At 41.3% G+C, this 27,226-nt stretch overlaps 1 protein-coding gene across 1 annotated transcript; it reads right to left on the reverse strand.

Annotated features, from left to right (window-relative positions):
* On the reverse strand, positions 1–25,135 carry DACT2 (dishevelled binding antagonist of beta catenin 2). Its single transcript, XM_070740330.1, has 4 exons — positions 24,560–25,135; positions 11,644–11,776; positions 8,573–8,857; positions 1–2,601 (listed from the first exon to the last, which is right to left on the reverse strand). The coding sequence occupies exons 1-4, from the start codon at positions 24,788–24,790 to the stop codon at positions 779–781; spliced, it is 2,472 nt and encodes an 823-aa protein (XP_070596431.1). The 5' UTR covers positions 24,791–25,135; the 3' UTR covers positions 1–778.
* Between the last annotated feature and the right edge of the window lie 2,091 nt (positions 25,136–27,226).

The following is a 27,226-nucleotide window of genomic DNA, read 5'->3' on the forward strand; positions in this document are numbered from 1 at the left end:
TTTGTAGATCATAACATTTATTGAGCCTGCAATAAATCTGAGCTGGTAATGTGCTGTGGCACAGTTTGGGGTGCAGTTTACCCAGTCCAGAAGATGCAAACATCTCAATATCAAAAGATGATATTCTATATTGTAGAATATTACTTAACCTTCTGAATTTAGAAATGGCCAAGAATCATATCCAAACCTTCCTCTGAGCCATGCACAACTCTCCGACCCCAGAAAACTGAAACGAACGGACAAGTGTTACTGAATAAGTCATATTGATCATGATTATTACTGTTCATTTTCTCAATCTGTATCTTGCCTTGCTGCTCATCAATATGGATGATGAAGAAAGAGAAGATGAGATCTTTTGACAATGAGTGATCTTCCAATAAACACGTTGCAGTGCCATCTCTGGCAAGAAAGCAATCTTACACACATAGACAAACACACCTGCCAACCTTGGGAAATCTCCCCCATGCATTATAGGCTATGCATTCTTCCCTCAATTCATCAGGACTTGGATGAATGGGACACAGAATCTAAACACTTAGTAGTTATTAGAATGGAATGAAGTAGAGTAGGTATGAAGCCACAGAAACACACTTACAGAACAGAAAAAGGAACACAGTGTCATTTAGACAGGCATTAAACAAATGCAAAAAACAAAAACCCAACAACAACGACCACCTTGACTTGAAATCTAGGATCCAAGAATCCTTTTACAGTACCAATCTTCCTTGGCTTTGCAAACGGGGACACAAGCAGCTGCCTGAACAATCTTCCTCTCCTTTTAAACCATGGTCATCACTTTCAGGGAACTAGGCTGGAATCTCCTAATTTTCTTCTTGAGAGCCTTTGATGCTTTGATGCGGCAGAGTTTGGGCACTGGTGGGAGAGGCTTGGCCAAGACTTGACCGGTAGCTGCTGCTGCTGCCTGCTTGCCTGTCGATGTGGGCCAAATCATTTCATGCTCATGGATCTCATCGGCATAATCCAGAGTCAGGCTGCTGCTGCCGCTGCTGCTACTGCCCTCCTCTGAATCACTATCACTGGATTCACTGTCCCCAAAGCGGTTGGTTGTATAGTCACTAATTTCTCCTTCACTGGTCTCTGCAATGGTGGAGTGGAAAAGGGATGCACATTCAGCAGAATACTCTGAATGGTCAGACTCACTTTTGGCATAGGCCCCTGGATGAAGAGGGAGGCTTTTTCTGGACTCGGCCCTCATGGTTACGGTACGCAAAATCCCAGCTCTCCTTCCCTGTTTCGGTGGTCCCAAGGCAAGGCTGCTAGAGAGGCTGGAAACTTGGGTTTTTGCCGAGATCTCCACTGTGGATTGCCATTTGCGCTGCTTTTTTTTAATCATTGGGTCAGAATAAGCTGTTTCGAGGGAATACATGGCGTTAGCGGACGCTCTGCAGAGTTCAGACCTGGATAGTGTTTGAGGGATCCCGAATGGCACAGGATACAGGCTGGACTCGGAGCAAGATCTCCCGGTGCTTTCCCCTGCAAAGGTAGGCCTCCGAATTAGGTGTCTTCCCCTCAGCTGTCTCTGAGACAAACTCCACTCAAGAGGCAACTTGGCAGCAAGCTGGTGAACCCCACGAGGCTTCTCCACATAGAGCACCTGCCTGGCTGGCCTCAGCGTCTTTTCGCTATTCCTCCTCTTCATCTTCACAGGCTTCACCTTGGAATTGGCAAACCTGACTCGAACTTGATGGGACTCGGTAGGGACAAACTTGGCGTGAACCAACTCCTCCTGGGGTGCAGACTCGGCTTCTTCAGGCTTTATGGCCCTGGGAGATTTCTTGTGAGATTTTTTGGCCGAGCCAACCCACGTGTTTGGGAAGGTCAAGTTGGGATCATCAACTCCAAATGGGGAGCAAGAAGAGCTGCGTTCCAGGCTGCTTTCCCCAGCTTCAGTGACAGGAGAGTCCCACACAGTTGGCTGAGCAGGACAACAGCCATTCACAGCTGGTGAAGACTCGGTGTCAGCCAGTGAAGCTGCCCGCTCTACATCCACACAATGTACAACCTCCGGCTGTTTGGCACATTCCCCCTCAGGCGAGTCCCTTGGTGGCTTCCCATCGCTTTTATTACAAGGCAATGGGCTCCCTTGTTTTTCCAGCTGGCTGCTGCTGCTGCTGTTAATTTTCACTCCACCAGGACTGGGGATAATAATGAGTCTCTGGAGCATTGTGAGCGGTTGATTCTTTGCTGGACCTTTGTCACTGAACTCAGCAGGATAGCTGGCGGGATAGTTTCCTTTGCTGCGTGTCAGCTGCAGCAGTTTGTTGATATAACCCCCTGGTCTGAGTTCCATAAGTGGCCGAGTCTTGATCAGGCTGGGACCCATGAAATGAGGTACACCTTTAAGTAAAGAGCGGCCCTCTGTTTCTGCCAGGGAGAAAAGGGGACTCTGTAAAGCAACTGCATGAAGAGGACTAGGATAAGGATACACATCGTTCCCACTTTTGGAGACCAAATTGCTTTGGTATTTGGGGTCCATGCAATAAAATTGGACTTCCCCTCCTGAACCAAGCTGGGGAGAGGCTTTGAGGTCAGTGACTTTTGGAAATCCAGCATCCACCACGCTGAGTCTTTCAAGGTCACCTGAGAAGACAAAATTCCACAAAAAAAAAGTTAATAGAAAGTAACATCTTTCGGTGTTACTTTATATTGAATCAATCAATGTCTTATGTAAGTTGTTTATAATATTTACAAAAATATTTTCTTATTTTCTGTTATCCTCAATGTGATATGTATAATTATGTCAAGATAAATAGTATGTATTTTTCATGTGTGCGTTTTCTCTGTCCTTTTAATGTATAAACTTAATAAAGACAATTTTTTTTTTAAAAGAAAGTAACATCTTTGTTGTTTCCATCCCTTTTAAATGAGCAAGGCAATGACACGATGCTCTTTTGATATAAAATAAACTTTGTGCATGACACAAAGGCAAAGTGTTACATTGCATTCCATGTAAAAAATTCTCCCTAGGTATGAAGCTCATGCCCATGTTTTCCAGACAACATCCAAGCATAGATGCTCCTCATTTGTGACAAAACCCATGTGTTCAGAATGACAAACTGTCCTGTCTTGGCTTTATGCAAGCACATACCAATATAAACTTTCACAATGCAATTAATACATTTGAATCTTTAAAATAAAATTAACATCCATTTCCCAAACATTCATTATTCCACAAGAATAATAATGATGGGATAAACCTGTGTTCAAGACCTCCTAATGGTTGGTTCATCTTTTGCCGTGCATACAGTATTATGTCTCTCTCTCTCGATTCCATAAAAGTATGCAAATGTCTGAAATGACTCAACAAACAACGAAATTATGGAATGGAAGTTCCTCTAGTATGGAGATAATTGTCATATCTTATTTGTACATTAAAATCACCATTTGATGTTCAGGTCATCTAGAAAGATATGTTTGTGTAAATCAGTGTCTGAGAAACTTATGCAACACTAGAATTATTCTATGGTTTTCCTTGCACATAGAGTAGTGATCAGTAGTAGATCACTGATTCTACCTGAACGGGTAAAGGATATAAGCATTCATTTTCATCCAATTTCTACACTGCCTTCTAGTCTGAACAATGTCCTCAGCCATGTTCTAAGTTACACAGAGATCTACCTACAAAGATGTTTTCCCTAATACAGATGCTCATTCATAAGCTGTGAACCAGATAAGGATGGCAGGATTCATGGTGTAGACCTGTTGCTCCTTCAATATATGAGGGCGTAAATTTTATTATTCTTTTTTTTTAAATTAACTTATTCAACTTAGATGCCTTCTAGCTCTAATCAATTCTGGTTGACTCACAGCATAAGAGAAAAATAGCAAGTACATAATCAAAATAAAACAGTAAAGAAAGGGATGAATCAGGTCAGCAATAACAGACATATCATGTACTCAGCAAAGAGCTAGCTCAGATCTTGGGAGAAACGCCAAGGGTTTTAAGGTTCTCTTGAATGCCACCAATAGGATAACCCTCTAGATCTTACTCCAGAAGGCAGCTGCCATGTGGAGAAGGCTGGAGTTTCAATAGATGGCAGAGCTCAACTGAAGAAACCTGCAGTGCGCCAATCCTGTCAGATTAATCTATCAGGGTCTCCTAACTAGGCCCAATGCCAAGAAGGACTTTATGGGTCATAGCCAGCACATGGACATACTGAGCCATGGTCATCACTGCTTGTACTCCTGCATGTTCTGAGTGATCTTTACAAACAGCCCCATGTAGAGCACACTTCAGTAAACATGCTGTCAGGTGAGTAAGTTATGTACAAAAGCTTCCCAATCAAGGAAAGGGTTCAGTCAGCATATCAGATGAAGCTGTGCACTTTCCTGGGCATAAATGTCCCCTGCTGATGGAGCAGGAGCTGTGTGTTTAGGAAGACCTACCAATTGTACACTATTCTTGAACGGGGATTCCCTGTTTTATTCCATTCAAGGTTAAAGATGGAATATCCCCAGATCTACATGGTCCTGTGTCAACCTCAATAGATCTCAGGCCAGGAAATTAATTCTACCAAATAGCTAAAATTACTTTTATCGAGACTGGTTGCAATAAAATAAATTTGTAGGTGTGGTTGTGATGTAAGCCCTCCCCCCTTCTTATACCACTGTAATTTGTGGAGGACTATCTAAGTCTCTTCTGAGTACATTGGTACCTCTACTTACGAACTTAATTCAGTCTGTGACCAGGTTCTTAAGTAGAAAAGTTGTAAGAAGAAGCAATTTTTGCCATAAGAATCAATGTAAAAGCAAATAATGTGTGCGATTGGGAGAATCACAGGGAGGGTGGAGGCCCTGTTTCCTCCATGGAGATTCCTGGAGAGGCCCCACAGAGGCTTCTCCCCACCTTTCCAGACCTGCTTCCCCCCAGGAGATTCCTAGAGAAGCCCCAAGGAGGCTTCTCCCTGCCTTTTCCGGTTACAGATTCGGAGGCTTGGGTTTGTAAGTAGAAAATGATTCTTGAGAAGAGGCAAAAAAATCTTGAACACTCGGTTCTTATCTAGAAAGGTTCGTAAGTAGAGGAGTTCTTAGTTAGAGCTACCACTGTATTAGCATTTTTTGTGGACTTTACTTATGTTTCACCCCTTGTCATTTTGATAAGGAAGCTTGCAAATCTCAGTCATCTTCTTTATTCTGTACAATCTAACATCGACAGGAACTCAGCCTTTGTAGGATGGAGTCTTGGATGGTTCCTCCTCTGGCAACTCATATAGCTTCACTTAACTGATTTTATACTGAACTCCAAAACAGTGAATAGCTTCACATATAGGAAAAAGGAATAGGAAGGGAGAGTCAAACTCTGTATCACCCCACAAAGAAGAGCCTTAGGAGGGGCTCTCCAACCAATATCCAGCAACCAGCCCAAAGAAACAAAAAGCACCTAAAATATGCCCCCCCCCATTTTCCCCCACTGGAGCTGTCCCAGAAGGATACTATAGTCAATGGTGTCGAAATACATTGACATATGAAGAAAACAAGGATAGATGCAGCATGTTAAGATATCCATTCTAGTTCCATCATGGGTCATTTATATAAGCATGTTCAAGGCTGTCTCCACATGAATCCCAGTCTGACTGAAACAGATATAGATAAACTGCTTACTTCAGGGTTTTTATCAACTGTGGACAGCGGTGGGCTACTAGCCGGAATGCTAAATTGTGTTCGCCGCCGCGGTTCGAAAGTGCTTGCGGGGCAGCACGATTTTGCTTCTGCGCCTGTGGAGATAGCAAAATTGCTCATGGAGCCACAGGTGCGCCCGTGGTTTTGCAAGTTTTTTGCTTCTGCGCATGCTGAAACATGTGCACAACTGTGGCTCCGTGTGCGATTTTGCTACCTCCACAGGTGCAAAAGCACTTACGAGCCGCCGCGGTGAGCCCAATTTAGCGTTCCGGCTGGTAGCCCACTGCTGACTGTAGACAAACTATCTTCTCTACAACCTTCTCTAAAAGAGAGTAGAATGGACACAGAACAATAGTCACCTAAATCTTTATTGGTCCAAGGGTTCTTGAGTAAGGAGCATACCACTGCCTCCTTCCAGACATGAGGCACAACATTACCACATAGGGGTATGCATAAGTGCATCACATGCCTACCGTCCCTGTCCTAATGTTTATTATTAGTACCAATATCATGTATATAAACATTGTTATATCTTTGTATATGCCCTTGACAAAATAAATAAATAAAAAAACAGACCAACAGTACTTCACTTCCTTGGCTTTTTCATAATCCAGCAGAGGCCTGAGTCTAATAAAGGTGGCTGAACTGACAGCGCAGAGAATCCTGTCCATTCTTCAGGAGTCACCATTCAAACTCCTCTTTTATCACACCACACAACCAGCCTCTCAGTCACAGTCCAAGTCAGAGCAGTTCTGGGTGACTTTCATTTGTCAGATAGTCACATCTCATTAGAATTAATCAAGCCAACTGCTTTCTTGACTGTTCTTACAGCTCAAGATTTTGAAGCTCAAATTCCATTCTGACACTAACGGAGGGGTGAAAGAGGTAACCGAGGCAAATCTTCTGAGTAATTGTATAAATTTAAATGCTTTAGTTGATACAGGAAGCATGCCCAGATAGCTCCATTTCACGATGTACTGGCCAATTTTGGAAGACGTTTCTTGATATAGGCCGCAGCTATATTATTTCTTTCACAGAACAAAGTGGGTAAAAACTATACAGTAACTAATTAATTCCAGCTTGGTCTAACCAAGTAAGTTGGAAGGCTGAACTTAAAAAAACAGTTTTAGATAATGTTTTAGTTTCAAATAATGTTCGACTTCTTTTTTATCCCCTTGTATCTATTTATATTGTATTTTTATTATTGTTGTAGATGCCCTATGTCCTTCAGGATTGGGTGGCATAGAAGTTGAATTAATAATAATAGTAATAATACTAATAATAGTAATAATAATAATAAGAACAATAACAACAACAACAACAAAACCAAAAATTCCCTCTTCTTGCTATGCATCCTTTATTATTATTTCTGGTATTTTACTCACATTCTAGTGAAACTGTGCCTTTAAGACCATTTAGCTAGTTAATGCAAACACTCTGAACAGTGTTCCCTCTAATTTTTTTTGGGGGTGGGTGGAAAAGTATAGTGTCTGAGCGGCAGTCCCTTCGGGACTGGGCGGCACAGAAATAATAAATAAATAAACAAACAAACAAACAAACAAATAAAAAACCCACCCTGTTTTGCCTCAGAGAATTTCAAAATAAAATACTGTACTGTGTGTCTATAACAGTGAGCTCATAATAGGGCAACTCTATCAATATCAAAATGCCACTTAAATAGTTGAGCTAGTTTCAAACTAGATTTTGATTTTCTTTCTCTCTTCCTTACTCCCATTCTTTTTCTTTTTCTTTTCCTTCCTCTCTTTTTTCTATCTGTTTCTCTCTCTTCCTCTCTCTCTCCTTCCCTCTCACTCTTTCCCTCTCGGCTTCTGGGCAGGTTTGAAAAACTCTGAGTTGATGATGATTTTTAAGTGAGCGATTGCTCACTGCTCAGCTTAAAGGGAACTATGACTCTGAACTGAACAGCCCCTCCAACTTTATGTACTTCCTGCACAATCCTGGAGGTTTAAATGACCTCCAAAGTAGTTCAGAAGGAACACAACTTTGCTCATCTCCAATAGGTATACATATCTCACTAACACGCACCTCTTATCGGCAAGGAGTCAGCTATTCTCTTTACATCTAAGGCCGAATGTTTTTAAAATTCCTCCTGTGTGATTAAAGGCTGTGTGGTTCTTAAGTACAGACTTAAAGTACCTGCTGTTTCCAAGACATTGAGACAAAAGTGTCTCGGTGAAAAAAGCAGAATTTACTTCTTAGTACTTAGATGGGAGACCACTTGAAGATATAAGGACACAGTAAATGAGAGCAGGAATGCGCGCACACACACAAATTTAGAAAGGCAGTGGCAAACCATGTCTATAAAATCAATCAAGCTGGCTTAAGATCGAGAACTTAGCCGCCCCGAGTCTTTGGAGAAGGGTGGCATACAAATCTAATTAATAATAATAATAATAATAATAATAATAATAATAATAACAACAACAACAACAACAACAATAATAACAACAACAACAATAACAACAACTGCATTTCATGATGCAAACACCATAGAAACATGTCAACAGTTTGTACTATGCGGTTTGGCAATAAGCTTTGTTTATCTTTGTTGTTATGGAGTGGGGATATTGAAGTTCCAAGCTCCTGGCCCAAACTGAAGACCAGGCAGTAATTCAACAGGAATTACACAATGCTGTTTCAAGAGAGGATAAACTGATGAAAAATCTGTCTGATAGAGACTTTTAAGTGAGTTAAACCTGTCCATATTGCTATGTGCTATGTGAAACATAACTTCCTACACTGTCCAATCCAGGACAGCTTCAGCAAAATCCTCTTGCTTCTTTAGAATAAAAGGCTGATTATAGCCTCAGTACAAAATGACATGTGCCTTAGCATCTTCATCAACAATAGCAAGGATTAAAAGAAAGCTTTTCCCTTTCTAATCAAGATCTAAAGAACCTGAGATACTCACCAGTAGAAACAGGCCTTGGTCTGGACTTGCTTGGAGTGCCTGAAACATCGAGGCAAGCTTTGCTTTGGCATCCATCATTGCTATGAGGTCCCTCCTGTTTGAACTGGGTGCGCACTGTGGTTTCATCTGCAGATTTGGGTCGGTAATCAAAGATGCTAAGATGAGTTTTGGAGAGCTGAGAACTTGGTAACAAACTGGCATGGGAGGAGGAAATGGATTCACTGAAGACAGATGTGCAGGAGTTAGACAGAGAGCAGGAGCCACCATCACTCAGATCATAAAAACCTGATGAATAAAAAAAAATTCCTGGTTTACAGAGAACAAATAAACTGCATGGCAGAAGGTTCAGTTGGAGCACTTCCTTCTCTTCCATTTCATGGATGAAAGTACTGCAAGAGAGAAAAACCAGGTGCTTTCAGACAAAATTTCTGCTGTCCCTCAATCACAAAATTTTGCAATGGCAAGTTAGACATTCTGGTCTTATAGTTCTAAGCCTCCCAAGCATAGTTCCCTCTAAGCTGAGCAGTGAGCAATCGCTCACTTAAAAATCATCATCAACTCAGAGTTTTCCAAACCTGCCCAGAAGCTGAGAGGGAAATTTTATTATTATTTCTGTGCCGCCCAGTCCCGAAGGGACTGCCGCTCAGACACTATACTTTTCCGCTCACCCCCAAAAATTTTTAGAGAGAACACTGCTCCCGAGTATTCTCACCGCTTCTGGTTTTTCTCATTAAAAAATCTGTCAGTGAAGGAAAGTCTGAAGAATTGTGTCTTTGACTGGCAATGTCAAAACTGTCATAGACAGGTGAGCAGGTTTTGAGGGAAGCTCCAGGAGACTGAAAATCATTTTGAGCTTGTGCTCCAAATGGGCAAAAGTAGCACCCATAGAAATGGTGTGAAAATGAAAAAAAAAGCACAGAAACAAGCTTTGTTTTATTTCAATTGCATTCATTGTATTTCATGAATTTAATGAATGGAAAAAGACAGCTCCTCATCCATGAAAGGATTTGCCTTTTCTATTTCCTCCTTTAAGCAGAGCATAATTGTTATCTGAATGATCAATTTAAAATCAATGCCATCTATTTCACAATTGTACAAAAACCAATTCACATTTAAAACACAAAAAGCAAGAGAATAACAGGAAAGAAAATTAGTTGGATGGGTCAACCAAGTATAAAAACGTTGATATGATACAACTGCAGACTTTTTGTCTCAGATGTCAGGAAAAAGAAATGAAGGGGAGTGGGGAAGAATTGAAGGAAGAATAAAGCACAAGCCAAAGTAAAAAGGAATGGATCAAATAGGAAGGGGAAGACTGAAGATGGGTTGGGTGAAAATGAAAAGTTGGTTGTTGGTGGCAAGGAAGGTGGCAAGTCCTAGCACAAAGAAGCAACAATGACATGAAGGTTGGTAGCTTCAAAGAGAATGAAGACAAGACTCAGTGATGGAAATGGAGATAGGACTAGTTTGAGTGATGTACCAATGGCAATTGGAAGATTTCAAAGTCACTGAAATTCAGCAACAACATTTGGGTTTCTCTAAGTGATCTTCCAGTAGGTTGTGCATCTGTATTTTAATAACTTATGCTTAAATATTAATAGTCACTATCTATAATTATCCACGTCTATGGTCCTCAGAACAAATTTAGAGCCTCCAAAACTTGGCTCTCCTTTTTATCTCTTTCCCAGTTCACATAAAACAGGTGTTTGGCAAGAATCTCAGTGAGTCAGTTCACACATCACCCACAGTTTAAAGTAAGAATGGCCACTTGTGCTTTATGACTTTTACAGGTTGCTTGCTTTCTCCCTTCTTGTGTGGGTAAAGACAATGAAATATCCATGGTTTGCTTCATTTACTTAAGTAGGAGTAAAAAAAAATCTTAACTATGGTTATGTCCATCTAAAAGAAAAATAAAGCATAAAGCATCTTTTCAGATTGCTTGTTTTTATACTTCTTCTGAACCAATGAACCAATGGTCAATCTACTTCATGCTAAGTTAGGCTTACAGAATCATGAAGGATTTATTAACCAGTCACCTTCTGAGAGAACTAGAGGTCTCCTTAAGCTTTTTGGTTTAATATAAAGAAGGAAGAGTTGCAAAGGAAATCACTGTTATTTCTTCTAGCTGTGATCAGGACAGAGATAACAAGTTCCTCAAAAGCAAATAGACTATCTATAATGTGCAAGTAGTTCTCAAACATCTGAAGAGTAGCCACAACTAAAAAACACACACACCACATGATAGCCTGAGAAGAATACTTATGGAAATTTTATTTCCTCTTATAACATTCAGCTATAAGTATAGCTGGAAAAATTATGGAAAATGTTGTTCAACAATTGTAAAAGACACCAGGTTGGCCAATGCAAAATATGAACAGCAGCAATCCTGAGCATAGGGTCCCACCTTTTGAAAGATGGTAGACTTCAAAGAGTCAAAACGCTAAAAACAGAAACTTAGAAAATAAACCATCTTTGTATATACACTGCTCAAAAAAACAAAGGGAACACTTAAAAAACAGAATCAAACTTCTGTGAAATCAAACTGTCCACTTAGGAAGCAACACTGATTGATAGTCAGTTTCACATGCTGTTGTGCAAATGGAATAGTTGTGCAAATGAAAAAATCATTGAGACTATTTCATTCATTCAGATCTAGGATGTGTTATTTGAGTGTTCCATTTACTTTTGAGCAGTATATATTGTGTTTTTATTATTGATTATCAACCCATATTTATCCCTTCCAAGTTGCAGCAAGGGGAAGGCAAGGGACGGAATGGTGTTAACGGAAGTAGAAGAGTTTGGATGAGTGAAAAGGTAAGTGTGAAGATCTCCTTTTGTCCTTCTTTTGGCTAAACCTGATGCCCCACCAAATAGTCAATTTTGTCACTTAATTTCAAGAGCACAATCAGCAGGGGCTCAGGGGCTGGAACAGGAAGCTAGGGAGACATATGGTGAGTCTGTTCCTTACCAATAAAGTTGCCTTATATGCATTACATTTTGCGTTAACATTGTTTTAATGAATTTGCCACTGTGCATAGCAGAAGAAAAAGGGGAAAAAATCATCCAATTACCTGAACTGGGCCTACTATCACTGTCAAGGTATTCAATTGAAGTTTTGCCAACATCCAACTTCAGTTCGCTGATCTGCTGGTCCAATTGATCCAGATGAGTTTTCAATCCCACATCTTGTCTCCTCAGCCGTGACTATTGATAGGGAAAAGGGAAGATGTTCAGTTTCTATTGACTCTGTAAGGACCTACTCAATATTCCCATCATCTAGCATTATTCTGATCTTTGAAGAAATAGCACAAAGGCAGAACCAAATCGGAAGCTGCTCCGGGTCCTCGGAGAGGGGCGGCATACAAGTCTAATAAATTGAAATTAAATTGAAGACTAGTAGCTTCTAGTCACAATATGCTGCCTAGATTCTATGAGCATTTAAATTAATTAATTTGATGGTAAAACAGTACGGAACAGCAATTAATATATTTTGAAGTTCTGTCTGTAGAACCTCTAAAGAGCCGGGTTGGCACGGTGGTTAGAGTGCAGCACTGCAGGCTACTTCAGCTAACTGCTAGCTGTAGTTCAGCAGTTCAGCAGTTCAAATCTCACCACCGGCTCAAGGTTGACTCAGCCTCCCATCCGTCCAAGATGGGTAAAATCAGGGCAGAGATTGTTGGGGGCAATAGGCTGATTCTGTAAACTGATTAGAGAGGACTGTAAAAGCACTATGAAGTGGTATATAAGTCTAAATGCTATTGCTATCATGCTATTACTTGTATAGGTCTTGAATTAATAAACCATTTCAGAAACTTAGGAACTGGGGAAGCCACCTTGGTGACAACAAAAATATCTGAAGCTGTATACTGCTCAGAGTTAATCTGTAAAATGGGCAATACTTAGACAAACAGATAAATAAATAAATACATACATAAATAAATAGGCTTTTTAAATTGGAGATACACCCTCAAAATCTTCTGTGATAAAGGGCACAAGGCAGCAGGTTCTGACAGGTTCTGGGGAACCGGCAGTGGAAATTTTGGGTAGTTTGGAGAACCAGAAGCAGAAATTTTGAATAGTTTGGAGAACTGGCATATACCACCTCTGGCTGGCCCCAGAATGGTGTGAGAATAGAGATTTTGCAGTATCCTTTTCCTGGAGTGGGGTGGGATAAAAAGCCACGCCCACAGAACTGGTAGTTAAAAAAATGGATTTCACCACTGGCACAAGGATACCAAAATATTACTTTTACCCTTCCCTAATCAATCTCCTAATTCCAATTTAAGGATAATGTGGATTCTTCATCATCTATGCACGTCAATGTCCTTTCACCTGCTAAGAAAATGCAAGGGAAAGGCTTCCACTGATTTCAGAAAATATCGAGAAAGCCCATAAAGCTACTAATTTTTATTTATTTATTTATTTATTTATTTACTTACTTACTTACTTACTTACTTACTTACTTACTTACTTACTTACTTACTTACTTATTGGATTTGTATGCTGCCCCTCTCCGTAGACCTATATCCTTACAGTCAATAATACTTGCTTAACATACTTCTAGATCCAATATTGCCTTCTTTGGAAGGTAAAACTGTTTTAAGGCACTTTTTATTTTTTTATAAATTTTCCCTTCTCCAAAACAAAACTAATGCTCTATTCAAAATGAGGAAAATCCTGGATTTACATCAACAAAATTTTAGTAAACATGCTATCCAGAGTGGGTTGCTACCAGTATGGATAAGGATGCCGCACCGCTAGTGAAAAATGCACTGCATGCGCAATGTCCCTTCTCCTGTGCACGCATCCCAGTGTGGTTTTGCTTCTGTGCATGTGCAGGAAGCAAAAAGGGGCAATTTCTGTGATTTTTTTGTTTCTGCAGATGCATGGAAGCAAAAAATCACCGAAATTCACACACGTCTGTGGCCAGAGGTGGGCTGCTAAGGTGGAACGGTGACGTGCGCTCGCTCCCGTGGCTCTGAGTGCTAGTGGAGTCCAGCACATTTGCACTACTGCACCTGGGCAGGTAGCAAAATCTCACCGGGACATGCAAGTGCACCCATGTTTCAGCGGGGTTACCTGCATGTCCATGCGTGATTTTGTTACCTGCCCAGGTGCAGTAGCGTAATAACGCTGGACTCCGCTAGTACTCAGAGTCACGGGGGGCGAGCACACGTCACTGTTCCACCTTAGCAACCCACCTCTGTGCACGCCCCAGGCAAGATTTTGCTTCCTGCACATGCGCAGAAGCAAAAACACACTGGGACGCACATGCACACGTAGGAGAAGTAAAGCTGCATGCACAGCACACCAGTAGTGGCGGTATTGGGAATCCTCCCCTGATGCTATCATAAAAAGTCTGCTGTTGATTGGACTAGGAAAAGAGCACACTTTAGACCAGGGGTCCCCAATTTCCAGACCATGGTCCAGTACTGGGCTGTGAACTGTTCAAAACCAGGGTGCCTGAAACGATGGGTAAATGTGCACACATCCCCCTTCGCAAGCAGGCGTTGAGTGCATGCCCATTCTCAGGGATGGGCTGCTAGCTGGAATGCTAAATTGGGCTTGCCACCGCGGCTCGTGAGTGCTTGCGCCCGTGTTTTGGTGAGGTTTTATTTCTTCCATGCATGCCGAAACACGGGCGAAATTGCGGTTCCGTGCACGATTTTGCTATCTTCCCAGGTGCAGAAGCAAAAGCGCACTGGCCACACAAGCACTCGTGAGCCATGGCGGTGAATCCACTTTAGCGTTCCAGCTGCAGCCCACCCCTGCCCATGCTCCATTTGTGCGGACATGCCTGCGCTTTCTCATCATTTGCACTGAACCATACCTTCTTCCCCATCTCCCCCACCATCTGCAAAGCCAGACAGATTGGGGAAACTCTACTTTAGACCGTCTACGAGTTTCTGTGTTGTGTTCATGCAGCTCATAAGCCTGAGTACATATACTTTTAGCCTCTCAGTTCCACTAGTCTACAATTAACGATTGCTGGAAATGATTGGCAGTAAACTCAGAAGTTTCAATCATTTGAAATTTCGCTCATGTGCAAAGCAGCAGTAACATCTGGAACAGCAGTGGTTTGTTAGGAAGCACTTAATTTAACTCCCCTTTTCCTCTCTAATTTACTACTCCACCCCCTACCAACCTTACAAATTTAGCAGGCAAATACAGTATATCTTAGAAGCTAAGCTCGTGGGAACCAAAAGGCTGCAGAACTTTGCATATATTTGTAACGGATGAAATCCAGATTTCTCACATGTAGAAAACCAATGTGGAAGGGGTGTGTGGATAAATGAGAAACTTCACCTCCACCAACATCCCAATCCCTGCAATCACTTTCTTTCCTCCCTTGACTGGATGTGGCTTCAATTTAGATTCACATGAATGTCAGTACAATATTTGTTGTGGCTTACCCTGACACTTATATGAGTAATAACCTCCATATAGTCAGGCAGTTTGATAAAAGCTGAGTGCTTAATTGCAGTGGCCTGCACAGCAGAGTAAATGTGTGCTTAACGGGCTTCCAAAGTGTGTTTTGCTAAGCTGAGCAGCAGGATCCTCTTCCATGGCCAGGTGCATTTGTTCAGCAAAAGCATTAGCTCTATGGATTCTCTGTTCAATAACCAGTTTGCGAGATGATTTATACCGCTATTTGCAATCTCATACTACTGTACAAGAGATGCATTTTGCTGCAGGATTCGTTAGGAGACCTAATCCAACACTCACAATACAACCCAATCAAATACCTAACCTTTCTTGCTAGCATTCCAAACTAACATGACATACCTATTTTTTTCTGTCTAAGCATTGCTCTTCTGATGGGCAAAGGAATGAAAGAGCTTTAGGCTTTACTGAGTTCAGGAAGTAAGTAACTGAATTTTGTTTTCATGGTTGGAATTAATTGCCTCATGATTAATGTTTTGCCAGGCAATCCCTCCCTTTGTGGTTTCTGATTAATGGCAAAGAGTCCACAAAGCATTCACAGGACTCTCAGGTATTCAAGGATAATTTATTGTGCCAGGATCTGTTTGCAATTTTGCAGCACTTTAACCAGTATGAAACTATTTGCACTGGCTTTATAAACCCTTTCCTCTTTTCCAATTTTTCCTACCATGAGGCCTGGTGTGCTTCATCAGTGTTTGATTGGCTTTATACTTCTCATCCATTCCTTATTTGTATTTTCTTTTTGATGATACCACAATCTGTTTTTTCCAGTCAAGTAGGGATTTGCCTGAACATCTGGCCCACAAAATTTGGGGGTGAGGCTCGTTACAAGGAACTGGAATTCCCATCAAGAGTTCCATAAATCACCCATTTACCAACATGGCCTTTTGTTGTAGTGAGTGGAGCTATAAAAGTTGTAGTTCAACATGTTCGTTAAACACTCTGTACTGAAGGCTTCTATAAGCCTTTGCAGTTCATCTGAAGGTTTTTTTAGAGGGGGAGAAATGGTATTTTTTTTTAATATTGTCTAGCTGTTGACTCCAAAATATTTTACCACAAAACAGATGTTGGAGAGATGTACAAGGAAAATGGCAAGGAATACTTAAATAATATTAGAAAATACATTTTCTGGTACTTTTAGGTCAATCAAGATATTTTTATTTATAAACCTTTCAAGTTATTAGGCACTAAAGAAATGATAAAAAGAAATAGGCTTTTGTATAAAAGCTTAGAAGAGGACAACGAGAAATAGCATAGTGAAAAAAACAGAAATGGTGGGGACAAGTTCAAAGCAGAAATATTACGTGTAGCAGTGGTGAAATCCATTTTTTTTTTACTACTGATTCTGTGAGCATGGCTTGGTGAGCATGGTGTGGCTTGGTGGGCGTGGCAGGGGAAGGATACTGCAAAATCCCAATTCCCACCCCACCCTGGGGCCAGCCTGGTTCTCCGAACTACTCAAAATTTCCGCTACTGGTTCTCCAGAACCTGTCAGAACTGGCAGGATTTTACCCTGACCGAATTTTAAAATATCATCTGAAAAAAAATATTATGCACTAGATCAGTGATTTTCAACCTTTTTTGAGCCGTGGCACATTTTTTACATTTACGAAACCCTGGGGCACATTGAGCGGGGGGGGGGGGGGGCGCTAAAAAAATTTGGACAAAAAATTATCTCTCTCTCTCTTCCTCCATTTTGCTCTCTTTCTCTCTCCCTCTTTCTTTCTCTTCCTTCCCTCCTCTCTTTTTTGCTCTCTTTCTCTCTCCCTCCCTCCCTCCCTCTATGTCTTTCTCTCTCTCTCTCTCCTTCCCTCCCTCTCTTTCTCTCTCTCTTGCTTTCTTTCTCTTGTTCTCTTTCTCTCTCTTGCTTTCTTTCTCTCTCTCTCTTGTTCTCTTTCTCTTTCTCTGTCTCTCTCTTGCTTTCTTTCTCTCTCTGAGCTTCGCGGCACACCTGATCATGTCTCACGGCACACTAGTGTGCCGTGGCACACTGGTTGAAAAACACTGCACTAGATCATGGAAACTACAGTATAATTTTTCAAAACCTCCCCTTGCTAAAAACAACAAGGAAACTTCTTTCCAAAGACACTTAGAAAGATTTCTGATACAGGCAATCCACTAAAAAGTGAAGACATTTGACATTAGCTCTATTTCTCTTTTTCTAGAGCTTATGGCCAGCTCAATTACGATTAGATGGAATTTCAGCAAGAATAACTGGTCCTTTCAGTGTTGTGAAGTTTTGAAGTGCCTGCCAAAATCTAGAGGCATACAGATCTCAATGCTGAAAGGTTGGCCATTGTGCTCTCACTATTGCCCAGAGGGCTAACAGATTTGACTTCCCTTCCTGCTCTTCCTGAACATTATCTGCTGTCTAGTAATCAGATTATTTCAACTAAATTCCTATTTTTAATACTGTTGTCTTTGGCAAGTGCTAGGTAAGTTTTACAACTGTGAGAATGTTAGATGGCCAACTCAGTCCCTAATTACAATGTAGTGAAGGTTACCAGTATGGATGACTCATTTAGCTGGATATATTTTCTAATATTGTATTCTTTACACATAAAGAGTGACTCCATCAAAATAAAGGCAGAATTATTATAGTGAAACTAAATGCTTATTGTATAAATAATGGGATTTGGAAACCATGCTTAACAGCCTTAATTTTATTGTTTTCTTATGGAAAAGCAGAATGGAAACTAGACGTACTTGAACTAGAAGGCTACTTGTTTAGAAAACACAAGTAAGGAACTTAACTGGAATAATCTGATTGCTATTCAGGAAAGGCAGGAAGGGAAGTCAAATCTGTTGTAACAGTGGGTCCTTCGAACTATATGTGACATCCTTTTAAATTGTGCAGGATTACATTACCTGTGCTTTAGAAAAATATGTCTGTTGAACTTTGAGATGCCTTAAGCTATGATCAGGATGTCTTTAGATTGTTGGATGAAATCTGTAAATTAGGAGTTTCCTCTTTGTGTTTTTAGAATAATGCTCAATATACTAATTTCTTTATTATTCATCAAATTTCTACACCACTCATCTCATCTAAGTGACTCTGGGAGGTTTAAAAGTTAAAAAAGAAACCCAAGTAATTAAAAACAAAGTTTAAAAGGGTTTACAGAGGTTTAATGTTTCTAAAAAGGCAGAGGAAGTGCCCTCAAGACACCAAACATTCCCAAAGCTGCATGCTGCTCTTAGTCCTCTATGCTAGTTGGCAGAACCAGGTTTTGATACTTCCAGAAGGCCAAGAGGATAGGAGCTGCCTTGTCTCTGGGGTCAAGATGTTCCATAGAGCAGGGGTAACAGCAGAGAGAGCTCTTTTACTAGACTGAACCAGCTGAAATTCTTTACCCAATGGGATCTGTAACATGCCCTTCTTGATTGAGGTAGCTGGGTCAATGAAATAAGCCCATGAAGGGCTTTAATCATGATAAACAATAACTTTTATTGGATCCGGAAGCAAGCAAAACATTGGACTACTGATACATATAAAAGCATTTCCAATAATGGGAACACTGTGATGTTTTTTTCCTTCATACCCTTTCTCAGTTGTCTGCTCAATTTTCATCAGCTACCCATCCATTTTCAAATCTTATATACATGGAATGAATGAGCTATTGTAACCCAAAGTACAGATATCAAATAGGAACAAACTGGCTTAGATAGTGATCATTGGGAGTTTGTACTAGCCCATCAGCATTGAGCAAGCAATAAATGCTTTAATTCTTATTTCCTTTGGCGTTAAATAAAATACAGTGGGGTTTTCAGTTAATATTATCAATGGCAGGTAATCAAAAGATTGGCAGTACACATGTGCCGCCATTTTGATTCTAATCAAAATATACTGGCTTCAAAGCTTCCCAGGTGAGATTTAAGCATTTTATGAAGGTTGAAGTCAATTTTCACTCCCCAATGCCTTCTGATAAGCTACTCACTTGTAAGTGAATACTCTTTGCATGTGTCACACCTGATGGATAATTAATGGCCATGTCTAATACCAATAAGGAGGGAGGGATCTTGGAGATCTGAATTAGCTCAATGCTTACTGAAGTGTGTAATTAACCAAGATTGTAGAGACTGAAGTCTATAACATTTTGATTGAATTCTCCTTTGGGAGCACATTCCATATTTTAAAAAGGAAAGAAACAACAGAAGCAGTTGTTGCACAAATTCAATCTATTCCACCCAAATAGGTAGAATAGGGGGAAGGGGCTTTTCTCTTTTAAATTGAAAAGTAGAACCAATTAAAAGGTTGCAAAGAAATACCTTCAAAGGCATTCAGACTATTATGCCACCCTGAAAATGATACATTTGAGAGAAGCAGGAAAGATACTTTTTTCTAATATACTAACAGGGGATCCCATTCCATACTATAGCTTATGTATGGAAAGAGAGGGTAGGTGAGATCCCAAAACAAGACTAAGGTAGCTGGATTATATGAACATAGGACAGTGATGGTGAACCTATGGCATGAGTGCCACAAGTGGCATGCGGAACCATATCTGCTGGCATGTGAACCATTATCCTAGCTCAGCTCCAATGTGCATGTGGGTGCCAGCCAGCTGATTTTCGGATCACCAGGAGGCTCTGTGAGGGCATTTTTGGCTTCCAGATAGTCCACAGGGGGAGGGGAGGGCATTTTTGCCCTCCCCAGGCTCCAAAGAAGTCTCTTGAGCCTAGAGAGGGTGAAAAATGGGCCCACCAGGCTCACCAGAGGTTGGAAATGGGCTATTTCAGGCCTCCAGGGGGGCAGGGGATGCCATTTTCACCATCCATAGGCATTATGAATTATGGGTGTGGGCACTCGCACATGCAGAACAGCACATGCACACATGCTTTCGGCACCCGAGGAAAAAAAGATTTGCCATCACTGATATAGGATAACTGATATAGGTTAAATGCGCCCAGTTCACTCATGCCTGTGAGTTGTCAGAGAGCTGGTGACGAAGGGAGCGTGAGGCTCCTCCCACCCTCCCGGCCACCACCACTTGTGTTTTTTAATGCTCTGTGCATGCACAGAATGCTTAGCGCTTGCACAGAGAGTAAAAGAACCCAAATGGCGGCATCTAGGTGGGTGGGTGGAGTCTCACACTCCCTTTGCAACCAGCTCTCCAATGACTCACAAATACGAGTGAACCGGAAGCATTAAAACCATGGACAATGCCCTTTATTTGTGCATCTGTCTGAAGAACTAGTTGACTCTATCAATAACGCAAAGCGCTTAGGTCCACTGCCTCCACAATGCTAGCTCCAATAGACAGGAAACGCCACAAAGAATATATAAGATTGTGAGCAAGATATATTTTATATTGTTTGGGTCATCAATTTATTAAGTAATCTTTCAGTATCATTTCTTATCATATGGTGGTGATTACAATATTGAACACAATTACTTGAGAGAAATAAGCTATGTGAATACGTAAATACCATTTATAAAACAAAACTTGAACATCTAACAATATTCTCATGGCTACACTCTGTGAAGTTTAAATATACAAATAAAATTTCAGGTGAGCAAACTTGTTTACCTGTTCGAAAGACCCAACAGCTGGGTGGGTTTGTTCCCATATTCTTGGCCTGACTCACTATTTTATTTGAAGGAAGATAGGAAGGTTGATGCAAAGTGAATTTGACTGCTGGCTGCTCTCTCAATAGTTTTAAATGTAACCCAAAACCTGCATGACAACACCTAGGGATAGACACTAATCCGTTTAAGATTGTGCCTTTTCTCTACTCCATCCCACCCTCTTCCCCTCTGCATGCTGTAACATCTCAGAGATCCAGGGATTTTGACAACTTACCCACAAATGTTTAAATTCTTAGCTGATATTAATAAAGTCATTTCCTGATTTTGATGATACAGCAGATTCCTTAATTCGTTCTCTTGATGCTGAGGAAAATGGCTTGGCTTCAGAATAACCCTATGTTCTCTCTATGCTGAATGCAGGGGTGGGCTACTACCCAGACAGGGGGGGGGATTAGTAAAAATGGAGCTCCACCCCAGAGCACCAAATTTGCACTGAAAGATGTTAGAAAGAAAAGAAAATGCAGGGCATCCTGCACAAGGCACGCCCACAGCATGGTAGTAAAATTTTTGGTAGCCCTTCACTGTCTGAAAGTGACTTGATCAAGTCCCTCCAGTAGAAGTCATGGTCCAAGGCAATTTTACACTTATTTAGGATAAAAAACCTGTCTTCTCTTTCATGGGATGAGTCTGTCTGTTTAGAACTATCCAATGTGATTGACAACATCTGCCTGCCTTTTATGCCCAAACTGGCTAAATATACTGGTGTTTATAATTTTGATATACAAGGTGCATTCCAAAAGTAATGCAATTATTTTTTTAAAAAAAGTAATTTACTGAACATATTTGCACAAACACTTAAAATTCTTCAAAGTACTGTCCTTGGGCCTCTACACATTTTTTCCATCAACTCTGCCATGACCGGTACACACCCTGGAAGGCATTTTTGTGGATCTCTCGCAAGGTCTTCATCATGGCTGAATGGATCTCTTCTATGGATGAAAAACGGGTTCCTTTCAGGGCTGGGAACAAAAAGAAGTCTGCTGGGTCGACGTCAGGACTATAGGGGTGGGTGGGGCAGCATTGGCACCTGGTGTTTGGCCAGGAACTCGCGGACTCGTAGCACGTTGTGGTAAGGTGCGTTTTTCATCCATAGAAGAGATCCAATCAGCTGTGACGAAGACCTTGCGAGAGGTCCCCGAAGACGCCTTCCTTCCAGGGTGCTTACCGGTCATGGCAGAGTCACTGGAAAAAATGTGTAGAGGCCCAAGGACAGTACTTTGAAGAATTTTAAGTGTTTGTGCAAATATGTTCAATAAATTACTTTTTAAAAAATATAATTGCATTACTTTTGGAACACACCCTGTATCTAAAGGCAGCACACTGGAAAAAAAGCTACATTAGAAGTTACAGTCAAATTAAGTTTAGATTACTCTGAATCCTTTTTTCTATTTTAAAAATGAGCAGATTGTCCCTACACTGGAACACTGTAGTACCTTCAAGGAACCAGAGATTGTGATCAATCTCCAGACAATCTGCTAAAATGTGAGAGGTAATTAGATTTTTTTAAAATATTTTTTTAAAGAACAAAGGGTAACCTTTGCATTTTAGCAGCTTGATAGCTGCTTTCAATATGATGTGAACTGTTTCCTAATTTTTGTAATCATTATAACTCTCCATACTTTTTCAAATACCAAGATAGATATTTTACAAAATAGGAACATCTGTTTGAAATCTCACTAAAAATGCATCCCCACATATAGTTATAATTATGCTAAGTAGGGAAAAGGTGGTCTACATGGAAAGACATTGATTGGTTTTCCTGTGCATGAAATAGCTTTATTTTATCAATAAAATATATTTGTGTGGAAAGGAAGTCAAATAATATGTTCATGTAAAAAAGAATGTAAGCATGATCTGGAATCATCCCAGTAGATTTTGTGCACCAGAATAAAATTTAATTAGAATGGGAAATGAGCTTCATATTTCTTGTTTTACTCAGAAATCATACTTGGAATAACTAGAAATCAAACAAACAAAACCTCAAACTAAAAATATAAACTTGAATGGCTTTATAGTTCAATTAAACATGTGGCTATGGAAGGAGAGATAAAAAGATTAGGTATTGCCAAAACATTCCCCAAAGAGAGATAATTTCTGCTGAATGTCTTATAATAAACCCTATGTAACACTATAAATTATAATTTTCAGCCAGACTTCACAGGGTAACTTTGTATATAAATCCCAATCAGTTGCATTTACTTTTGAGTCAGCATTCATAGGATGCTGTTTGTGCTTAGATTTCAGTCCTGTTGAGGTAATGGCATCAAATGAACAAAAGCTGTCCCTTTCCTCACCTCCCTTATGTATAAAAGGATAGCCATGTTCTTTTCTTGAAAGTTGCATCACAAAATTCACATTCCATTTTAGTAGTGTCTGATTGCTCCGATTTAAGCTTCCTCCTCATTAGATACAGTAGGACTTACTTGCAAATGCCCATGGAATTGCAGTCTCAAACTTTTTTTAAAAAAGATACTGAATAATGGGTGGAGTAGATCAAAGGGGCAATTTACCATCCAAGTCTACTTACCCATGGGTACTTTCTCACTGACATCAAGAGTCTGCAAGATTCCAAGTCAAAACATGTAGCTAATAGAACCCTACCGCTATACTCAGATTCGGTGTGATTTCAATATTTTCAATACAGTACTTTCTCCTACCAAATTCACATTTGTGGTTAAAATGCAACAGACAGGAAGCACGTTGTTATGGATGACAATCTAACATTGTGGCTAAATTGCTATACGTTTACTTGGAAAAATACAACATTTAAAGACCTCTCAGATTAGGAAGGAAGATAACAAGGACGCCCCAGGGTTATTATACATTTTGAGAGATTGGATTTTAATTTAAATAATGCTCCCTTATCTTACATTATTACACTGGAGAATTTGAATATTCTTAACTTCAAATGCAGACACATATATGCTCCTTTCCTGAACATGTGAGAACACACCCTACTGTTCTTTTAATACCTACCGGAGAGCCTTCCCCTTTTTTTAATGGTTACCATTAAAATAGTGTGTGTGTGTGTGTGTGTGTGTGTGTGTGTAAGGGTATGGCTAGCTAATGAGAGCAAAATTAGCTTGAAATAGATCTATACTAGTTTTCCTTCCTTTTTATTATCAACAAAATTTTATTATATATGTGTGTGTGTGTAACATTTTTGCTGATAATGAAAAGGGAAACAAAAAATCACACAGACAGAATATATATATAGATATATATATATAGTATATTATTTATACTTTACTATATAAATAAATTGTATATACATATATAGTGTATATATATATGTGTGTGTGTGTGTGTGTGTGTGTCAAATGTTTTTTTACTTTATATATACTATACACTTATTTAGTATATATAATTTATTTATATAGTATTTATATAGTAAAGATCTAACAGATAAAACCTAAATAAGATCAGGACAAAGATTGTGTAACTGGGCAGAGAGAGACTGCAGGTGGGGAGGCAACTTACTATTAAAGTACAATTACTTCTTGCAGCAAGTAGGCTGTTAGCCATACCTTCCTCGAAATCCGTCCGCGCAAACAAGAACGAAATATTTTTTCCTCCTCATTCAGCCCATGAAATAGCGCATTTTCTAGCAGGGGACATCCTTTGGAGGCGAGGATGGGGGCGCGGAGGATGTAGACATGGACACCTCGCAAGGGCAAGGGACGGAATAGGGAGAGCGCTCCCTACAACCAGGAGTAGCGAACAATGCCCGAGCAGGGACCCCGCGCGGGTGTTCCGCCTCCCTCCCCAAAGCTTGCCGGCTCCAGGAGCATCTGCCTCGCCTTTCCTGGAGAGCCAGCCGGGGCGCGCCTACCTGGCCAGAGAAGAGCAGCCGGGGCACACGTGTCGTGGGCGCGTTGCGGCTCTTCCCCATTCAACCACCCACCCGCCCCACTTGCGACCCAAAGGGGCATTCTTCCTCAGCCGGCTCCCCTTACCAGCTGCTCCTTCAGGGCGCTGAGGGTGGCTTCCAAGCGCTGCTCCTTGTTCTGCGCCTGGCTCTCCTCGGCCGGGCGCTGCATGGCCAAAGCCTCGCTCACCAACGCCCGCTGGTTTTCCCGCAGCACCTGGAGTTCCTGGAGGCCGGCCAGGGCGGCTTGCAGTCTCTCGCCGACCCGGCAGCGGTCCCAGCCGCCCGGCCGCTGCTGGTGCTGCCTTCCCGGGAGCATCTTGCCACGCCGCTCAAGCCACGGCCATGCCAAGCAAAAAGCAGCCGGGAACCTGCTGTTGGCTTTTTTGAGGGGAAGAAGGGTCACGCACAGGAGCGCGCCAAGGCGGCGAGAGAGGCGCCTCAGCCTCTCGCTTCGCCTCAGCTTAGACGGAATGAAGCGGAGGAGCGGCCACTGCGGCTGGGGGAGGGGGGGAGCGGGCGGAGGCGAGGCGAGGGTAGGCTGCGGTTCAACGCCCTCTGCGAACGCGGGGCAGCCCCAGGGCCGCGCCGCCGAGCCGAGGAGGCAGCAAGCAGGCGAGGGCGAACCAACCCAAGGGGGCCGCCTCGTTCGTTCCTCCCCACCCCACCAGCTCAGTCCCCGCCCTCTGATGGGGAAGGTTCAACGAGAGGTCTGGCGAGGCTGGAGAGAGAGAGCCACTTTTCTCAGGAGGGGCACGAGTGGAGGGGGGTAGGGGTGATTTTTGTCTGCCCCTCCCTGCAAACCTCCCTCCCCTCCCCCCCCCCCCCCTCCAGTGAAGTCAGACTGCAGTTGAAGACATAGGCTCCATAAACCCTGATCCTCCAATAGGTCTTCAACTGATGCTCGACTCCTGGCGGCTACCTGGATTCATCCAAATTGTGGGGGGGGGCGGGGGGTTTTCCTACAGCGGCAAAGAAGTCTCCTTTCTTCTCTTCCTGGATGTCTTTTCAGCTTCCCGATCTGGGAATTCTTTCTTTATTATGCTTTCTTTATTGTTCCTTCCTTCAGTCCTTCCTTCCTTCCTTCCTTCCTTCCTTCCGTCCGTCAGTCAGTCAGTCAGTCAGTCAGTCAGTCAGTCAGTCAGTCAGTCAGTCAGTCAGTCAGTCAGTCAAGTATGTGTTAGTAGTATACAAAGATATAACAATGTTTATATACATAATACTAATAAGGGAAAATATTAGGACAGGGGACGGTAGGCATGCTGGTACACTTATGCATGCCCCTTAAGAATAAAATATCTTCTCGTCTGTCTGTCTGTCTGTCTGTCTGTCTGTCTATCATTATCTATCTATGTTTCTATCAATCAATTAATCAATCAATTAATCATTGTCTGTCTATCTATCTTTCTATCTATCTATCTATCTATCTATCTATCTATCTATCTATCTATCTATCTATCTCTATCATTACCTATCTATCATCTATCCTCTATTTTTCATCTATCATCTATCATTATCTATCTTTCATCATCTATATCTATCATTATATCTATCATTATATCTATCTATCTATCATTATCTATCATTATCTATCATAATCTATCTATCATCATCTATCATTATCTATCATTATCTATCTATCTATCTTTCTATTTATCATTATCTATCATCATCTATCTATCTATCTATCTATCTAATCTATCTATCTATCTATCTATCTATCTATCTATCTATCTATCTATCTATCTATCTATCTATCTATCTATCTATCTATCCTATCTATCTATCTATCTATCTATCTATCTATCTATCTATCTATCTATCTATCTATCTATCTATCTATCTATCCTATCTATCCATCTATCTATCTATCTATCTATCTATCTATCTATCTATCTATCTATCTATCTATCTATCTATCTATCTGCAATATCTCTCTATTTGTTTAATTTATATGCCACCCAACTCCCGATAGACTGTGGGAGGCTAACAACAAAAAGACAAACAACATCTAAAAAGGAACATTTTTTAAAAGACCATTTAAAACCCCTTAATAAAACCAGGCATATCTTTTGTGGCCAGATCTAGATGATGCATCATTTGATCAATGGCTACACACCTGCCAGCAAAGCCAGGTCTTTATGGCTTTCCGGAAGGCCAGTAGGGTGGGGGGCAGTATGGCTCTCAGGAGGTAGCTGATTCCAGAGAGCCAGAGCTGCCAAAGAGAAGGCCCTCCCCCACAGCCCCACCAACCAACACTGGTTAGCCGACAAGACCCAGAGAAGGCCAACCCTGTAGCCTTTATTGGTCGCTGGGAGCTGTGTGGTAGAAGGCAGTCCCGAAGATAGTCTGGCCTTAAATCAGACTATTTTCAGGTGTATCCTGCTTAGCTTCCGAATCCAGGGAAGGGAAGGAAGGGTGCTTCTGCTAAGCTATCAGAGTTTACAGATTCTGTTTCGGTCTTTCCTGGGAGAAGGGAGTAGCTGAATTCACAGTTCAATGGCACAGGCTCGAGTGGCTGCATGCTTGCAACATTGGAGTCCAGCTAGAATGAGAGAGGGTTGTATTTTAGGTATAGTTTCTCCTCACCTCCTCAGAGGACTCAGTTGAAATTAAACTTCTCAGCCAAGCAGATGATGATTTGATGGGAATTCAGCTGCAGCTTGTAAGGCCTTTCCATAAGCAAGTACTTACCTAGTGAATGCCTCAAATGGTCCCTGATTGTACTGAACACACACACACACACACACACACA

Source organism: Erythrolamprus reginae, chromosome 1 (genome assembly GCF_031021105.1).
Source record: "Erythrolamprus reginae isolate rEryReg1 chromosome 1, rEryReg1.hap1, whole genome shotgun sequence".
In the NCBI taxonomy this organism is placed as follows: domain Eukaryota; kingdom Metazoa; phylum Chordata; class Lepidosauria; order Squamata; family Dipsadidae; genus Erythrolamprus; species Erythrolamprus reginae.

Bases quoted from the DNA above. Each gene is read 5' to 3' on its own strand.
- DACT2 (XM_070740330.1), bottom strand. From the start codon at position 24,790: ATGCTCCCGGGAAGGCAGCACCAGCAGCGGCCGGGCGGCTGGGACCGC. The intron at 8,858-11,643 runs GTAATTGGATGA...TTTATTCATCAG, and splicing joins TGATAGTAGGCCCAGTTCAG to GTTTTTATGATCTGAGTGAT. The intron at 2,602-8,572 runs GTGAGTATCTCA...TTGTCTTCTCAG, and splicing joins ACCAAGGCCTGTTTCTACTG to GTGACCTTGAAAGACTCAGC.